At 41.9% G+C, this 20215-nt stretch overlaps 1 protein-coding gene across 1 annotated transcript in view; it reads left to right on the top strand.

The window, feature by feature from the left end:
• Window positions 1–12669, top strand: part of LOC106582983 (short-chain dehydrogenase/reductase 3) — a 13441-nt gene extending 772 nt beyond the window's left edge. Inside the window, exons 2-6 of the mRNA XM_014166643.2 lie at window positions 4946–5089; window positions 9480–9599; window positions 9995–10233; window positions 10367–10492; window positions 12186–12669. Of these exons, the coding sequence (XP_014022118.1) occupies window positions 4946–5089; window positions 9480–9599; window positions 9995–10233; window positions 10367–10492; window positions 12186–12270 (714 nt within the window). The 3' untranslated portion in view covers window positions 12271–12669. The remainder of the gene's footprint in view (window positions 1–4945; window positions 5090–9479; window positions 9600–9994; window positions 10234–10366; window positions 10493–12185) is intronic.
• The last annotated feature ends 7546 nt before the right edge of the window (window positions 12670–20215 follow it).

The following is a 20215-nucleotide window of genomic DNA, read 5'->3' as shown; positions in this document are numbered from 1 at the left end:
TATGCAACTTGTTGAGCATCAAACGTGATTGGGTTCACTTAATCTTGAGCAATATGAGCACTCCTAAAATAGCCTATAGTTCCCCAGACCTGTGCATATTTTCATATCTTTTGAATTAGTACACTCATTGATTAGGCTACATGGTTATAACGATAACTGAGTTGATACCCTGAAGCCAACCTCTGAACACCTTCTGTGCGATACCTAGTCTTTTTTATGCACACTTCTTTCCATAACTATTATTTGTATTGACGTACTACCCCCCCCCCCTTAACCAAAAGCGCCATAGGTTTACATCAGGTAGCCTACATTGCAAGGGCAAAGACATTAGTTTGTCCACTTGTTCCTCCAATCTATTGTTTCCTCTGTAACATGAATAGGTCATGACCTTAGGAGTAGATCAGCCAATCAGATTCCAGGACAGGGCTCTAAATTTTGGCACAACAGGCTATTTAAATTGTTTTACCGTTATTTAACTAGGCAAGTCAGTTAAGAACAAATTCTTATTTACAATGACAGCCCTACACTGGCCAAACCCTGACAACGCTAGGCCAATTGTGCAGCGCCCTATGGGACTCCCAATCACAGCCGGTTGTGATACAGCCAGGATTTGAACCAGGGTGTCTGTAGTAACACCTCTAAGCACAGAGATGCAGTGCCTTAGACCGCTGCGGCACTCAGGAGTAGGGCTGCAGAAGGGCAAAAGTCTCCCTCTGACCATTTGACTGCTGACGTATTATAGTGACTCACGGAATGATTTCTGTTCAGCCAAAGCTCAGAAAAAGGAGTTATGGCTTAACATTGATATTGGATGAGATCAAGCATCATTAATGTCCAGAATAAAGTTTTATTGTTGCTGACAGCCAACAGGAGTTACCTTGATCAAGTGATATCACTTCTATGGAATTGGGATGAACTTTTTCAACTTTCTGAAGAAACATGTTTAAAAGCTAGTCACATAATCCTCACAGGAGAAATGTTGTAGTCCTACTGGGACTAGCAGAAAAACACTAACTGTGCCAAGTGCCTACACAAGACATCACATTGCCATAATAAAACACTGATTCAGATGTGTTTTTCAAGCAAACCAGCAAGGCAGAAACTAAACTTAACCTTAACCACACTGCTAACCATAATGCCTAACCCTAAACTTAATTTAAGACCAAAAGCACATTTTTGTTTTCATGAATTTCTACAATATAGCCAATTTTGACTTAGCAGCTGGCCTATCAAAGGAGAAATTGCCCAGTTCTGCCTCCAGGACAAGACTCATGACAATAAACGTCAACCTGCTACCTTACACTGAGTTTATTATTGAGGTGAAATGAAGCCCACAGAGGAAGATGGCATGTTTCAGCTGCCTCACCCATCCAAAATATGTATCCGTCAGCCAAAGCTCTTATAAATAGCCTGTCCCCACCCTCCTCCTTAACAAGAAACAGTCACTTATGCTTGAAATGCCCCAGTGACTACATTTACAGTCCCCGCCAGGCCGCCACTACTGGTCAGACTACCCACTATTCCAATTACAATCCAAACAGTACACAGCTGAGTGCATAGTGAGCCACCATAGTGTTCTGTTAGCTCTGAATTGTAATGGACAGAGCCTCAGACACACAGATGGAGACATAAGCGTTTCACAATGATTCCATATGAATACTACCCCCCCCATCCCACTTTATTTATTATTATTTTTTTTTTTTACAAATGAATAGCTAGTTGTATTTTCACCCATGCAACTTAGAGGAATAATTATAGCTTTATGAATTGTCATATGGAGCACCACATGTTGCAGTTTTTGCTTATCCTTACATTATGTGTCCAAGCTAAAAAAAAACATTTTAACTTTGAGTGCTTTGGCCTTGCTCTTCATCCTTCCATCAACATCTCCTCAGGGAACAACCCACAAAAGACCTGTGGCTTTTAAAAGCTATAATTTGCAGCTGCACAACAAAGGAAGTCACCATTCTTGTCAGGGCCCCATTGTTGGGTATTATCAAGGTGTGAAGGCTTTGAAAACAACACCTGCACTAATGTGCCTCACAATCACTCCCTGCCTAAGATATGCTAAAAGAAGTAGGACATTCATCACAAATAACCTCTAGGAAAGACTACCCCAGTTTGAGGTCCATTGTGATTGGCAGACGCAATTTCTCTATTCTCTCTAGTAGCTTTGGTGCTTTCACGGTAGGGAGTGCACTAGCCACAGCATTGATGAAAGAATGATGTGAGGTGAAAAGGAGAGACTGGTGAGAGGGGGATAGAGGAAGGTGAGGGGGGGTGAGGCCTTGTGTGTGTCGTCAAAAGAGCCGTTACAGAGTGAAGCACTAAAACAATAAACCACAGCAACTTTACAAAAGCTGAGCACCCAAGTTCAGAGAACAGAGAAAGAGGGAGGGGGCCTCCAGCACAACCACAATAAATGTTTCAGAGGTTGAAGCAACATATTCACATATGCTCTCAATGTACCCTATGCAATTCAAATATATTCCACTGGCATCCCAAACCAGAAATCCAAAATCCCCTTGGTTAAAAATGTCAGCATGTAGAATTTAATAAGGTACTTAGTGTGGCATTTTGTTTTTGCGACTCAATTTGTGGATCATAATATTTTGAACATGTGGAAGAAGAAAGTACAATTGAAGATAGTAAGAGATATTGGCATCTTTCTCAGCCCCGGCTACTCATTAGGAGAACTGGGAACATATGCCTCTACCCAGGTTGATAGTGGCTTTATACATTGGCAAGCTCTATATTGTGTGTGTGTGTGTGTGTGTGTGTGTGTGTGTGTGTGTGTGTGTGTGTGTGTGTGTGTGTGTGTGTGTGTGTGTGTGTGTGTGTGTGTGTGTGTGTGTGTGTGTGTGTGTGTGTGTGTGTGTGTGTGTGTGTGTGTGTGTTGGAGGCGGGAAGCACACTGCTCCCAGCTGGGTATTGCCCTGCAACTGACCCTGTTGTCTCCGCACTAATTAGACAGCGGTAGGGCAGGCGACTGCCTCCTGAACTCCCTATTTCCCCTCCCCGTGCCCCCTCCCTGTTAGCCCCTATCCCCTACAACTGGTGTGAAGAAGAGGGCTCATGCCCATCCTTGAATCCATTTTTTCCCTTGTGAAATATTATTGCGTTCTGGTGTAGGGATGTGGATGAGGCCCACCACATCGCCAGTTCATCATCATTGCACCCTGATACACCAACACTTGGTGATTTGCAAGACTTACTGTCTTTGAATAAATCATGTCCTTGAACAGACCATCAATTTTACACAATTGGTGAATGTTGTTTAATCTTGTCAGATATGGCACCTCAGACAGAGTAATCACTGGTTTATCAGAGATACTTAGTCACTCGATGTGAGGGAATTTAGAATTAGTTTTCCGCAGCACTTAGGCATTCTAAGCTGATAGCTCTAGATTTGGCCGGCCATTGTTTATCCTGAAGCCCCAGTGTGTTGGGACTGGCAGATAAGCATAATGAATTAAATAACAGGAGAGCACAGTGTGAGTGGTGATTTTTAATGAGAAATGTCAGGTTTGTTTGTTAGGATGAAATCCTATTAAAGGCTTTCAGTAATTTACCTAGACCCATCCATTCACCTCTGCTGATTACTCAAACTGGCTGGCAAACGAAGCAAACAAAAAAGCAATCTAAAGAAACTCAAACAAAGACCCATCCAGTGGAAAGCCAAACATTTTTTACTCTTGGAACTTGATCAAAACTGCATATCATGCAGATTGTGACCCTCCCGTATCTCCCCCAAAGCAAACATTTCACTTTACAGTCTTAATGCTCCCATTATGCAAGTAAACATAAGCCCATAGGGACTAGCTTCATTAAAACATTGGTGGGATCTGAATACACTGTCACAGACAGCTGCTCAGATTGCCCTAGATGTCGTGTTGCAGTAAAACAAGAAAGATAGCGGCAAAACCTTCGGCAAGCTAGCTATGCATGTTTGAGATGTTGAAATATGCATTTACTATCCTCCTATTCATTCCTAAAGAGATGAGTGGCTATAGCCTGGCTGTCTCTGAACTCTTCTCTATCAGGACAAGGATGTCACTGTGACCTCTGCTTGTGATTTATCTTCCTTATCTACATGTAGAATTAAGATTTTGTATTCACACAATATTGATATCATACTGTAAGGGTGGATGAAAGACACACACACACACACACACACACACACACACACACACAGGATCACTTTCCAGAAGACTTTCTGCAAAAATATTAACCTTGGTCACTGGCAACCAGCCAAGCCCTACACTGGCCCCATCAGCACTTCACACACAAACTGTTTTCAGACTCCCTGACCAGAAATGACTGGGTTCATCTGCCCAACAGGCCGTGTAATCTCTTTGAGAATGTGTGTTTGAGAGATGAGGAGGGCTCACCCCCTGATTTCATTACCTTTCCCTGACCCCAAAGACTGACGGATCTAATTGCCCAATCGCTGCCCCCCACCTCCATCCTAGCCCATGTTCCCTGCTCAAATGACTGAGCTTAATTTACCCTCTCCAGGCTGATGAAGAGACGCTTCATTCACACTGCAACCCCACCCCCTTAATCTCGCTCTGAAACTATTTGTTGCTTCTAAACATGGCCTCTCTGTTCTCTGAATGAAAGGAACATTTTAACCAAATTATCTCATCTCATCCTAGGGCCAAATGCTGCAAACATGAAATGTCTGTATACTTGTTGAGAGCATGTGTCATTGGCATAGTTGTTTGGCTTTGGCTACCCATTGAATGTATTTTAGCCATGTTTTTCTCAGGATTTCGACAACAATACGTGTACAGATAGCTGATTGTTGACGGATTGTTGAAAAGCAAAATATCACTATTCATTCAGCTGAGCTAATTGCTCATATTTTATTCAGAGCATATTACACTATTATGCAATTTTATAAGCCTATTTTATAACCCTTGCTAATGTTTACCCTCTACAGGTGATCCTGTGGGGTCGCACAGAGAAGTGTCTGAAAGAGACATGTGAAGAGATCTCCCAATTTGGAACAGAGTGCCACTACTTCTTGTGCGACGTGGCTAATCGGGAGGACGTTTACAAGCAGGCCAAGGTGGTCAGGGAGAAGGTATGCTATTTAGATCTATTATAAATCCACATTTAATTTTTTACACAAATACAAAATATTGTTTGGAGCCAGTGAAACGCTCATGGGTCAAGGTTTCTCTCACTGCTGTTACTCCTGTCTACAGAACTGGCAGGGCTTCATCGTTTTTGAATTCCTCTCCCCATCTGACATACACTACCAGTCAAAAGTTTGGACACACCTACTCATTCCAGGGTTTTTCTTTATTTGTACTATTTTCTACATTGTAGAATAATAGTGAAGACATCAGAACTATGAAATAACACATATGGAATCATGTAGCAACGAAAAATGTGCTAAAGAAATCAAAATAAATTTTATATTTTTCAAAGTAGCCTTGATGACAGCTTTACACACTCTTGGCATTCTCTCATGCCTTTCAATTAACAGTTGTGCCATACAGGTTACAAACTAAATGGGAAGAGATTTCTGATGTACCAATTCCATGGCACATGGTTTATCAACTGGTACAAAAAAATACACTTGATTCAACACATTGAGTTTTTAATGTAAATTATTATATAAAATTCTTGCCACCAACAGAATGCTATATATATGGGGCATACAACAATCTCAGCGCTGTAGATTTTGCTGCGAAGAGACAGAATCAATAGATCATTTATTCTGGTATTGCCCCTATGTAGCTTGTTTCTGGTCACAGGTTCAGGAATGGTTAAAAAAATCACAACATGCACTTAAAATTAACCTTACAAATAGCAGTGTTGGGCGATTTGGAAAGCCATAGTCAGTCAATAAATAATATAATAATACTCGTAGGAAAGGTTTTCATCATTTACCCCTTTTCTCCCCAATTTCGTGGTATCCAATTGGTAGTTACAGCCTTGTCTCATCGCTGCAACTCCCGTACGAACTCGGGAGAGGTGAAGGTCAAGAGCCATGCGTCCTCTGAAACACGACCCAACCAAGCCGCACTGCTTCTTGACACAATGCCCGCTTAACCTGGAAGCCAGCCACACCAATGTGTCGGAGGAAACACCGTACACCCGGCGACCATGTCAGCTTGCGTGTGCCCGGCCCATCCACAGGAGTCGCTAGAGTGCAATGGGACAAGGACATCCCTGCCAGCTAAACCCTCCCCTAACCCGGACGACACTGGGCCAATTGTGTGCCGCCCCATGGGTCTCCTGGTCGCGGCCGACTGCGACAGAGCCTGGACTCGAACCAGGATCTCTAGCGGCACAGCTAGCAACTGCAATGCAGTGTCTTAGACCACTGTGTCACTCAGGAAGCCAAGGTTTTCAGCTTTAGCTCACAATCTGTGGATACTATATGATTAGACAGGTTAAAAAATTATATAAAACATCACAGCACAATTGAAAAATATATGGCACATGGAAACCAAACGCGGGTGGTCTATGGTGATAGGTAGGATTGGCTGAGAGTGGCTGAGGGGTAAATTAAAGAGCTTATGTTTGGTAATGTATTATTGTTATTTGACTGCTTTATATAAAAGTACCATGTATGTAAAATGTGTATTCAAAATGTGCATGCAAAATAAATGTAAAATGTATGTACAGTTGAAGTCGGAAGTTTACATAACCTTAGCCAAATACATTTAAACTCAGTTTTTCACAATTCCTAACATTTCATCCAAGTAAACATGCCCTGTCTTAGGTCAGTTAGACTCACCACTTTATTTTAAGAATGTGAAATGTCAGAATAATAGTAGAGAGAATTATTTATTTCAGCTTTTATTTCTTTCATCACATTCCCATTGGGTCAGAAGTTTACATACACTCAATTAGTGTTTGGTAGCATTGCCTTTAAATTGTTTAATTTGGGTCAAACGTTTCAGGTAGCCTTCCACAAGCTTCCCACAATAAGTTGGGGGAATCTTTTCCCATTCTTCCTGACAGAGCTGGTGTAACTGAGTCAGGATGTAGGCCTCCTTGCTCACACTCGCTTTTTTTCAGTTCTGCCCACACATTTTCTATAGGATTGAGGTCAGGGCTTTGTGATGGCCACTCCAATACCTTGACTTTGTTGTCCTTATGCCATTTTGCCACAACTTTGGAAGTATGCTTGTGGTCATTGTCCATTTGGAAGACCCATTTGCAACCAAGCTTTAACTTCGTGACTGATGTCTTGAGATGTTGCTTCAATATATTCCACATCATTTTCCTACCTCATGATGCCATCTATTTTGTGAAGTGCACCAGTCCCTCCTGCAGCAAAGCACCCCCGTGCTTCACGGTTGGGATGGTGTTCTTCGGCTTGCAAGCCTCCCCCTTTTTCCTCCAAACATAACGATGGTCATTATGACCATTTTTGTTTCATCAGGCCAGAGGACATTTGTCAAAAAATTTAGATCTTTGTCCCCATGTGCAGTTGCAATCCGTAGTCTGGCTGTTTTATGGAGGTTTTGAAGCAATGGCTTCTTCCTTGCTGAGCGGCCTTTCAGGTTACATCGATATAGGACTCATTTTACTGTGGATACTATAGATACTTTTGTACCTGTTTCCTCCAGCAACTTCACAAGGTCCTTTTCTGTTGTTCTGGGATTGATTTGCACTTTTCGCATTTGTCTCTAGGAGACCGAACGTGTCTCCTTCCTGAGCGGTATGACGGCTGTGTGGTCCCATGGTGTTTATACTTACGTAATATTGTTTGTACAGATGAACGTGGTACATTCAGGCATTTGGAAATTGCTCCCAAGGATGAACCAGACTTGTGGAGGTCTACTATTTTTGTGTCTGATTTCTATTGATTTTCCCATAATGTCAAGCAAAGAAGCCCTGAGTTTGAAGGTAGGCCTTGAAATACATCCACAGGTATACCTCCAATTGACTCAAATTATGTCAATTAGCCTATCAGAAGCTTCTAAAGCCATGACATCGATGTCCTAACCGACTTGCCAAAACTATAGTTTGTTAACAAGAAATTTGTGGAGTGGTTGAAAAACGAGTTTTAATGTCTCCAACCTAAGTGTATCTAAACTTCCGACTTCAACTGTATATGTAGCAGAAAAGCTGTAAAAAAACAACTAAAAGATATTTGTCCTCCAAAGAGGAGTACATTTTTTTTTTTAAATAAGGTGTGCCTTGTTAAAAGTTCATTTGTGGAATTTCTTTCCTTCTTAATGCATTTGAGCCAATCAGTTGTGTTGTGACAAGGTATGGGGGGTATACAGAAGATAGCCCTATTTGGTAAAAGACGAAGTCCATATTATGGCAAGAACAGTTCAAATAAGCAAAAAAAACAACAGTCCATTATTACTTTAAGACATTAAGGTCAGTCAATCCGAAAAATGTCAATAACTTTGAAAGTTTCTTCATGTGCAGTCGCCAAAACCATCAAGCGCTATGATGAATCTGGCTCTCATGAGGACCGCCACAGGAAAATAGGATTGCTGCAAAGAAACCACTACTAAAGGACACCAATAAGAAGAAAAGATGTGCTTTGGCCAAGAAACACGAGCAATGGACATTAAATGGTGGAAATCTGTCCTTTGGACTGATGAATCCAAATTTGAGATTCTTGGTTCCAACCGCCGTGTCTTTGTGAGACGCAGAGTAGGTGAACGGATGATCTCCGAATGTGTAGTTCCCACCGTTAAAGAGGTGGTGTGATTGTGTGGGGGTGCTTTGCTGTTGACACTGTCTGTGATTTATTTAGAATTCAAGGCACACTTAACCAGCATGGCTACCACAGCATTTTTAAGCGATACGCCATCCAATCTGGTTTGTGCATAGTGGGACTATCATTTGTTTTTTGACAGGACAATGACCCAAAATACACCTCCAGGCTGTGTAAGGGCTATTTGACCAAGAAGGAGAGTGATGGAGTGCTGCATCAGATGACCTGGCCTCCGCAATCACCCGACCTCAACCCAATTGAGATGGTTTGGGATGAGTTGGATCGCAGAGCGAAGGAAAAGCAGCCAACAAGTGCTCAGCATATGTGGGATCTCCTTCCAGGCTTTTGGAAAAGCATTCCTCATGAAACTGATTGAGAGAATGCCAAGAGTGTGCAAAGCTGTCATCAAGGCAAAGGGTGGCCACTTTGAGAATCTCAAATATAAAATATATTTTGATTTGTTTAGGACGTTTTTGCTTACTACATGATTCCATATGTGTTTTTTCATAGTTTTGATATCTTCACTATTATTCTACAATGTAGAAATAAAGAAAAACCCTTGAGAATGAGTAGGCGTGTCCAAACTTTTGACTGGTACTGTATAGATTACACCTAAATTGCAATGTCAAGATAAGATAAGCGTGTTGAGTATGACTGTCAGCTCTATCACATAACTTCACATGAAAAGAAAGTAGGTAGAAAAAAGTGGATAAATCCTCTTAATATAAAAACGTCAGTTTTGTTTCTAACATTAGTTTTGTTATTATTTTTCCAGGTGGGAGATGTTACGATCCTGGTGAATAATGCTGCAGTGGTCCATGGGAAAAGTCTGATGGACAGCGACGATGACTGTCTTTTGAAGTCTCAACATATCAACACAATGGGACAGTTCTGGGTAAGTGTTGTTGAGGTTTAGGAAGAGAGGTGTGTGTGCTTCCTTACAGTTATATCAATCTTATCATTCTCCAAAAGTGCTTTTATTGGCCAATGCCCCTTCATGTCAGTCTCAGCTTAATTTACAGGAGTGTTGGGGTATTTCCAAATTATAGGCTTACTGCTTTAGCCCGTAGGTAGAACATCAGAGGGCCTCTTTGTGTAAACCTATAGCAGTCTCTGTTTGAATAGAGATCAAACTTTCAGGTTGCATAAATGCAATCATCAGCAAAAAAAAAATGAAACTCAATCTGTGGCTCCACTTGGGCCTGCTTCCTCTGTGTGTCTCTTTTTCATGTGTATAACTGTACATTTTCCCCAATGCCCTCCCCCCTTCCTTTCTTCTCCCTCATCCAGACTACAAAGGCCTTCCTGCCACGGATGCTGGAGCTCCAGCACGGCCACGTGGTCTGTATAAACTCCATCCTGTCCCAGTCACCCATCCCTGGGGCCATCGACTACTGCACCTCCAAGGCCTCCTCCCTGGCCTTCATGGAGAGCCTGACTCTGGGCCTGCTGGATTGTCCCGGGGTGGGCTGCACCACCGTGCTCCCCTTCCACACCAACACTGAGATGTTCCAGGGCATGAGAGTCAGGTGAGCAAGCCTACAACATGGTTCTTCACAATCTAGTTTAGATTACACCACCACTACTGCCATGCACCATTTTCTTCATGCATGTATTGTAGTTACTGGAAAGCTAATCTCTCTGGGTTTTCTGGTCCTGTAGGTTTCCAGCGCTCTTCCCTCCCCTCAAGCCAGAGACAGTTGCTGAAAGGACTGTGGATGCAGTCAGGACTAACACAGCCTACGTTTACATGCCCTGGACCATGCATGCTCTCGTTATCCTCAAAAGGTAATGTCTCATATCATTTTGGCCTATTTAAAGTACATACAGTTGAAGTCGGAAGTTTACATACACTTAGGTTTGAGTCCTTAAAACTCGTTTTACAACCACTCCACAAATTTATTGTTAACCAGCTATAGTTTTGGCAAGTCTGTTAGGACATCTACTTTGTGCATGACACAAGTAATTTTTCCAACAATTGTTTACAGACAGATTATTTCACTTATAACTCACTGTATCACAATTCCAGTGGGTCAGAAGTTTACATACACTAAGTTGACTGTGCCTTTAAACAGCTTGGAAAATTCCAGAAAATGATGTTATGGCTTTAGAAGCTTCTGATAAGCTAATAGACATCATTTGAGTCAATTGGAGGTGTACCTGTGGATGTATTTCAAGGCTTACCTTCAAACTCAGTGCCTCAGACATCATGGGAAAATCAAAAGAAATCAGCCAAGACCTCAGAAAAAAAACTCCACAAGTCTGGTTTATCCTTGGGAGCAATTTCCAAATGCCTGAAAGTACCACGTTCATCTGTACAAACAATAGTACGCAAGTATAAACACTATGGGACCACGCAGCCGACATACCGCTCAGGAAGGAGACGCTTTCTGTGTCCTAGAGATGAATGTACTTTGGTGCGAAAGGTGCAAATCAATCCCAGAACAACAGCAAAGGACCTTGTGAAGATGCTGGAGGAAACAGGTATCAAAAGTATCTATATCCACAGTAAAATGAGTCCTTTTTCGACAGCAAGGAAGAAGCCACTGCTCCAAAACCGCCATAAAACAGCCAGACTACGGTTTGCAACTGCCCATGGACAAAGATCGTACTTTTTGGAGAAATGTCCTCTGGTCCGATGAAACAAAAATACAACGGTTTGGCCATAATGACCATTGTTATGTTTGGAGGAAAAACGGGGAGGCTTGCAAGCCGAAGAACACCATCCCAACTGTGAAGCACGGGGGTGGCAGCATCATGTTGTGGGGGTGCTTTGCCGCAGGAGGGACTGGTGCACTTCACAAAATAGATGGCATCTTGAGGAAGAAAAATGATGTGGATATATTGAAGCAACATCTCAAGACATCAGTCAGGAAGTTAAAGCTTGGTCGCAAATGGGTCTTCCAAATGGACAATGACCCCAAGCGTACTTCCAAAGTTGTGGCAAAATGGCATAAGGACAACATAGTCAAGGTATTGGAGTGGCTATCACAAAACCCTGACCTCAATCCTATAGAAAATGTGTGGGCAGAACTGAAAAAGCGTGTGCGAGCAAGGATGCCTACAAACCTGACTCAGTTACACCAGCTCTGTCAGGAGGAATGGGCCAAAATTCACCCATCTTGTTGTGGGAAGCTTGTGGAAGGCTACCCGTAACGTTTGACCCAAGTTAAACAATTTAAAGGCAATGGTACCAAACACTAATTGAGTGTATGTAAACTACTGACCCACTGGGAATGTGATGAAATAAAAGCTGAAATAAATAATTCTCTCTACTATTATTCTGACATTTCACATTCTTAAAATAAAGTGGTGATCCTCACTGACCGAAGACAGGGAATTTTTACTAGGGTTAAATGTCAGGAATTGTGAAAAACTGAGTTTAAATGTATTTTGTAAGGTGTATGTAAACTTCCGTCTTCAACTGTACATATCTTTCACTCATATGTAACCTCCTATCTCTACTTTCTCCACACCCTAGCTTCATGCCACAAGCTGCTCTTGAAGAGATCCACAAGTTTTCTGGAAGCTATACCTGCATGAATACATTCAAGGGGAGGACATAAAAACAAATTGTCCTGAATGTCAATACATATCAGAGGAACCTCACTAAGTCCGGAGGATGTTGAAGGGAAGTATCCATGGGCTACAGGACATTGGGAAACAATGGAAGCCTTTTGAAAGTATGCAGGAAAGTGTCTTGGAGACTTTAGCATACTGTATATTGTTGCTCCGACGGGGTAGATTTCACTTACACGCTGCTGGAACTTATCCTGGTCTCATTCTTGATCTCCTGTGTGTAGTTGGACGGACTAAATACCATTCACACATTGAGCAGAAGCCATGCGAAACTAGTCTGGATAAACAGCAGTTTTTTTTTCAAGTCTGTTTTTTATTATCCTTTGTTTTCTACCAATCATGTGTCTTTGAATGGAATCACATTAATAAATTGATGTTACAGACAACCAAAGTGTCTCTTTGTTCACATAGACTGGCGAATATCTAGTGAGTCGTCAACACAGCAGACCTAACCAGATGACATGATAGAGAATGATAACACAGTTATGCCAACCATGAGATCTCTGCACATGCCAGGCTGTGAAACAGCAAATGAGCAACATTAATTGGAAACGGAGCCATACACTGTTAACTTATACATTGTAAAGTAGGTTAGGGCTGGAATTCAATCCAAAACAATGCTATAGTGCGCTTGACATTTTAAATTGCATTTAAAAGCTGCATTTGTCAACTAGCCCCTTGGATTGAATCACGGCTGAAGTTGTTACATGCTGGAAAAAGGTTAATCATGAAACCATTAGATGTTTTATTGAGTAATCTAAAACAAGGTTCAAAAAGGCCTTGCAACATGTATCCCTGAGATCATCAAAGATAACCTGTCCAAATTACAGTACATGTGGTGTGGGGGAATACCTGATTTAGAAGAATGACTTTAATGATTAATGAATGGGCCTTGCTTCTGACTTTCACATACTGTACCATAGCATCAGAGGAAGAATGTACAGTTAGGTTTCCACTCCTTGATATGAGAGATAAACTTCACCCACTTAATGAAGTGATCTATAGTGCACAGATCTAGAGACCCAGAGCTGTGTTGTTGTGACATACTCTATGTCTGAGCACAAGTCAAGGCAAGCACACACACACACACAGCCCCGGGCCAACCAATAAGAGATGACTGTAAAAACGGGAATAGTGTCTGCCCTTTGGCTGCCAGACAAAGCTCATAAACATTCATTTGAATCCAAGCGAACCATAAATGCCCTCCTGTGCGCTCACGATAGGGCTGCTCATTGTGATCACTAGGTGACCCACACCAGGCTGGACAGAGGGAGAAAGGATGTGCTCTGCTGGGAGAGAACCTTAGCCTCTGTTAAGGGCCTGTTTTTCATTCCCTGAGTGGGCTATAGCTGTTGCGAAAGAGGAGGGAGAAGATAGAGGCATGTTGAGACAGAACTAGGTCGATGAGGGAGCCATGTAGTGCAAGTATGGTGGAAGAGGAGGGCTGAAATGGCTTGAGTCTCACGGGGCAGGTTCAGAGCAAGGTTAGCCAAATAGTGGATAAATCAGGGGGGGGGGCTTGGAAAGACACACACTCTCTCTGAGCTTGATGGACCAGGTGGAAGAAGAGGGGTGACTAGGGTTGGGGTGTTGATGCATAGAGAGAGATTGAGAGAATTACAGTACAAGTTACACTATTTGATTGACCTCATCCAGAAAAACTCTACACTTATGACATTCTGGCATGAAGTAACCAAAGAAATAGGATGCAGAGCTTTGTAAAGTTACTAAAGTTTCAGTAATAGAAAGGGATTTGAGCTGATGAAGAATTCAGCACAGCTATTGTCTTAGATTCAAATCAAGACAATAGCTGTTTTGTGTTATTGGCTGTATGTTTGTTTATCCCATGTGTAACTCTGTGTTGTTTTTGTCTCACTGCTTTGCTTTATCTTGGCCAGGCCAGTTGTACATGAGAACTTGTTCTCAACTGGCCTACCTGGTTAACTAAAGGTGAAATTAAAAATTAAAAGTTTCAATCGAAGACAGATATAGTCCACTGTCCTCTAAACTCTCTTTCACAGCCTTCTCCTCCATCAGCAATCAGGAACTATTGTTGTATTTATCTTAAATTAACTGTAATAATCTGCCACATTTGTGCTTCACTTTAAAGCTGCAAGCCTAAGTGTATTTTCCTATATGATTTCCAAGCATTTGGAATTCCAACAGAAGGGCTCGGAAAGTCCCCCTCCAGTGATCCATTAAATATGTTATATGGATCTGGAGTCTATTTAGCTGGTTTTGCAGTGATGCCGAACGCATGCAAAATTCTGGGCAGTGGAGGATTCTGTCGTCTCTCACTTCTCATAATCCCATGGATCCCCTGACTCTGACTTTCCTGGCTGTAGGTTCCTCACAGCCCCCCCAAAAAACTCCTGATAAGTGCAAGGAGTACAATGAGGAATGGAATTATCCTGCAATAAATATTCTGACTCAATGCAGTCATTGTATTCCAATGAGAGAAACAAATGTCTCAGATATGTCCCAAAATAGGAGGACCAAGAGTTTGTATTACTTACTTGCTGCACTGCCTTATCCTATTTCTCTGTTCGTTTTTGTTAGCATTCTTGCCAGAATGATGCTATGTTCATCCATCAAGAGGCAGGTTGGTTGTGTGATAAAAGGTTCAGTACTAACCCCCAGCAAGGGGCCAACCTCCAGCCTCGGTTGGCCTGTCAAACAACAAGAAATATTGAGCAGCGGGTTAGAGGTCAAAGGACCAGTGAGCTCCGAGGGTGTCGAAGGCCAGTAAATGCCTTTGGTTATAGCTGTGGCCGAACACACACACTGTGGCCAAACTGTGTACACTGAAGGTGACCTGGCCAGCCACTCTGACAGTAATCAAGCAACTATACAGCTCCATGATGGCCAAATGTGAGTGCTTTCATTGCTTTACTACTTCATATACTACCTAACATTGATTGTTATTTGCAATTACTGCGTTTTTAATAAAAAGATTCAAGTTATCAAAGAATTTTCTTGATACTACTAAGTGACTGAAAAGTGGACCAATTCAATACTAAAAGACGTACTGAGTACACTCTTAGAAACAAAGTGGTATCTAGAACCTAAAAGGGTTCTTTGGCTGTCCCCATAGGAGAACCCTGTGAACAACCCTTTTTGGTTCCAGTCATAACTATTTTGGTTCCAGGTAAACCATTTTGGGTTCCATGTAGAGCCCTTTCCCCCGAGGGTTCTACTGTACATGGAACCCAAAAGAGTTCTACCTGGAACAAAAAATGGTTCTTCTTGGAACCAAAAAGGGTTCTCCTATGGGGACAGCTGAAAAATGCTTTTGGAACCATTTTTTCTAAGAGTGTAGTGTAATTCATTATTGGCTGTTGGCCACACAAAGCCCTACTGGTCTCCTAACAAACTGTGCAGAACACCATATCTTCATATGATCTTGTGGGGGTGGGGGGTGTGGGGGGGGGAGTTTGGAGCCACACTGCAAACTTCCTCTCCTCTTATCTCTTGTTTTTCATTAAGGTTTATTTCTGGAACAGCTTATCACGTGGGCATATCTGATCAGGAACAGCAACATTGTCACAGAGATCACAGAGAGTGCCGTGCCCAGCTGACAAGGAATTGCATAACGGAGTCTCGACTCTCGTGAAAGAAACTTGATCACTTTCAAGCGTCTCTGTGTTGAAACAGTCTGGCATAAAAGACCTGGGTTCGGTCAATCAACAATGTTTGCCATTTGTTTCAGTTTTTCTACCCTAACTTTGGATGGGATTTATTAATCTTTCCTGATATTAGCTAAAGGCATGATCTTCTAAAGGTCAACCTGAGAGGGGACTGGTGTGCGTGTGACTTTGAATGTTATGCTTTTGAACATTGACAGTTAACTGGAGAAAGTGGGAGGTAAACGCTCAGGGGCAAACAAAGCAAAGCCTTGGCAAACTGTTGGAGGGAAGGGTGTGTGTAGGTGAAACACAGTTCACACTGTGTGAATGGGCCGGGGATATTTATAAAGCCCACCAGGCATCACGTCAGGAGGCTAGGCTGAAAAATGTTGTTCCCAGATGGAGCGTCTCAGGCAGATTCTTTATTACTGAACTGCTTCCTTATATACTGAAACAACAATATAAACTCAACATGTAAAGTGTTGGTCCCATGTTTCATGAGGCAAAATAAAAGATCCCTTAAATGTTCCATACGCACTAAAAGCCTATTTCTCTCAAATTTTATGCAGAAATGTGTAAACGTCCCTGTCAGTGAGCATTTCTCCTTTGCCAAGATAATCCACCTGATGTGGATAGATTCTTGATATGTGGCATATCAAGAAGCTAATGAAACAGCATGATCGTTACACAGGTGCACTTTGTGCTGGGGACAATAAAAGGTCACTCTAAAATGTGCAGTTTTGTCACACAACACAATGCCACAAGTAGCTGACTGCAGGAATGTCGAACAGAGCTATTGCCAGAGAATTTAAAGTTCATTTCTATACCATAAGCCACATCCAACATCACTTTAGAGAATTTGGCTGTACATTTGACCGGCCTCAAAACCGCAGACCACGTGTAACCACGCCAGCCCAGGACCTCCTCATCTGGCTTCTTCACATGAAGATTCATCTGAGGAGGGGGAAAAGCCATTTTGTGGTGAAAAACGAATTCTTATTTGCTGGGCCTGACTCCCCAGTAGGTGGGCCTTTGCCCTCCCAAGCCCACCTATGGCTGCACCCCTGCCCAGTCATGTGAAATCCATAGATTAGGGTCTAATTAATTTATTTCAATGGACTGATTTCCTTCTATGAACTGTAACTCAGTAAAATCTTTGAAATTGTTGCATGTTGCATTTATATTTTTGTTCAGTATAGGTTACGCAAAGGTGCACAGAATCAGTGAACTCTACTGTCAGATCAGCCTCAGATCAGCTTCTCCCTGCTCTCCTGCTAGCAGCCTGCCTTGATCAAGGTGAATCACAAGTGGGTCAAGGGGAGGAGGATACAGTCTTTACCACAGGGCTCTGGGCAAAAGCAGGGACCATCTTAAAAAGCTTATGCACTCTCTCTCTCCAAATCACGCCAGCCAAGTCACGACTGAGTGAGACAGCAGATGTGAACTTTTGTGTGGACTTTTTTGGCCATTTGTTACTATTAACAGGAACGTTTGATGGAATAAATATCTCATTTTCTGGACTTACATAAAAAGGTGGTATAGTCAAACTGCACTTTTATTGCTGGCTTGGCATGGAAAACCTGTTAATCCATGCCAAGGCAATATTCCATAAACAAGGGCCTCTCACGTCCACGGCCTAAGCACTAGTCATGTGACCAGGGTTTGGAGGCGGCCTCTGTGAACTACACCTGAACCCAGTTAAATGGAAACAGCCCAAATACACAGAGTGCGTCATGATGAAAGCATTTCCCCAGAGAGCTGTTTGCTGGTGTTTTGAGGAGTGGATGTGGGTTATCAAGCAGTGCAGGACAGAAGAATAGCTCTTTCCCAGAGGAGTGAGTAGCTAAGATAGCTGTCTCGGCAGCAACATCACTGTGGAAAAAAACAGTAATTATAGAGGTGATAATCAAACCACTCTGGTACATAACCTGAGCTTCCCTCCGTTTTTCACCATTGGCTCTGGACTTCTCAAATTGTTGGATTTGGACAGTCCACGTTGTTGCACATGGCAGCAGCTACTACTTCACATTGGTTAGGCTAGCATTTCCACATCCCCTTTAAATATTTATTTTCTTTATTTAACTAGGCAAGTCAGTTAAGAACAAATTCTTATTTTCAATGATGCCCTAGGAACAGTGGGTTAACTGCCTTGTTCAGGGGTAGAATGACAGATTTTTACCTTGTCAGCTCGGAGATTCAATCTTGCAACCTTTTAATTACTAGTCCAACGCTCTAACCACTAGGCTACCTGCCGCCCCAAATACTGACAGAGAGGATAGGGTAGGAGAACGAGAACAGCTGAGCATGTATCGGGCATCAAACAGGAAAATGGAATCCAAACGTGGATATAAATTGATATAAATTGCACTAACAAATGTACTAAACGTATAAGTTTGTGCATTAAAGAACACCCACACAAAGACTGAGAGCTTACAAAGTGTGGGTGGTGTAAACAGAGCATCCTCCTACACATGATGGTCCACTGACAATGGAGGTGGTACAATCATTTGTGAAAGTGCGTGTGAACACATACTGTACATGTACATGCACGCCCGCACACGGATCTACACACACACACACACACACACACACACACAAACACACATGGGTCTTTCCAACAATTCGGTGCCTTTTGAGAAATGTAACTTGGTAAAAAATAACTTTTCATTTCACCTAATTCTGTCTTAAAGACTTTCTGTGTTAAAGAGCACATTTTTAACTTCATAAAAAAACATGTATTCCAAGTTAATTACTATATTAAGTGCCTATTAAGTATCAAATAAAGTAACAGGGTTGACTGTAACAGGATGGACAATTTCATCTTAAATCAGCCATAGGGGGAACGTTAGCTTGTTGTGTGCAACAGGGAGTGGCATTTGAATGCATGCTTCAGAAAAAATCTAAAAGGCTTAATTAAAATATCTATGGGCAACAGGGCTGACGTGTTATTCTTGAACCACTCCGTTTTCCAACAACCACCAGAACATGACCAAAATGAGTAAATAAAATGAAAAATACAATTTTATTTGTGACATATGCAGAATACAACAGGTGTAAACCTTAATGTGAAATGCTTACTTACAAGCCCTTTACTAAATAAACTAAAGTAAAAAATGAAATGAAAAGTAACACAATAAAATAACAATAATTTATATAAGTCTATATACAGGGGCTACCGGTACCGAGTCAATCAGTGGGGGTACAGGTTAGTCGAGGTAATTTGTACTTGTAGGGGTAAAGTGACTGTGCATAGATAATAAGAGTAGCAGCGGTGTAAAAACAAAAGGGGGAGGTGTCAATGTAAATAGTCCGGGTAGCCATTTGATTAATACTAGTGAAGACATCAAAACTATGAAATAGCACATATGGAATCATGTAGTAACCAAAAAAGTGTAAAACAAATTGAGACTGACATGAACGGACATTGGCCAATAAAAGCACTTTTGGAGAATGATAAGATTGATCTAACTGTAAGGAAGCACACACCTCTCTTCCTAAACCTCAACAACACTTACCCCATTGTGTTGATATGTTGAGATTTCAAAAGACAGTCATCGTCGCTGTCCATCATACTTTTCCCATGGACCACTGCACCAGGATCGTTACATCTCCCACCTGGAAAAATAACAAAACAAATGTCAGAAACAAGAATGGCATTTTTTTATTAATATGATTTATCCACTTTTTTTCTACCTACAATCTTTTCATGTGAAGTCATGTGGTAGAGCTGACAGTCATACTCAACACGCTTATCTTATCTTATCCTGACATTGCAATTGAGGTGTAATCTATACAGTACCTGTCAAAAGTTTGGACACGCCTACTCATTTAAGAGTTTTTCTTTATTTCTACTAAACTCAGCAAAAAATAAATGTTCTCGCACTGTCAACTGCGTTTATTTTCAGCAAACTTAACATGTGTAAATATTTGTATCAACATAACAAGATTCAACAACTGAGACATAAACTGAACAAGTTCCACAGACATGTGACTAACAGAAATTTAATAATGTGTCCCTGAACAAAGGGGTGGGGGTCAAAATCAAAAGTAACAGTCAGTATCTGGTGTGGCCACTAGCTGCATTAAGTACTGCAGTGCATCTCCTCCTCATGGACTGCACCAGAGTTTCCAGTTCTTGCTGTGAGATGTTACCCCACTCTTCCACCACGGCAACTGCAAGTTCCCGGACATTTCTGGGGGGAATGGCCCTAGCCCTCACCCTCCGATCCAATAGGTCCCAGACGTGCTCAATGGGATTGAGATCCGGGCTCTTCGCTGGCCATGGCAGAACACTGACATTCCTGTC

This window comes from Salmo salar, chromosome ssa22 (assembly GCF_905237065.1).
Source record: "Salmo salar chromosome ssa22, Ssal_v3.1, whole genome shotgun sequence".
NCBI classification, from domain to species: Eukaryota; Metazoa; Chordata; class Actinopteri; order Salmoniformes; family Salmonidae; genus Salmo; species Salmo salar.
The sequence above is the reverse complement of the archived record's forward strand: the minus strand, read 5'-3'. Positions and strand labels throughout refer to the sequence as shown.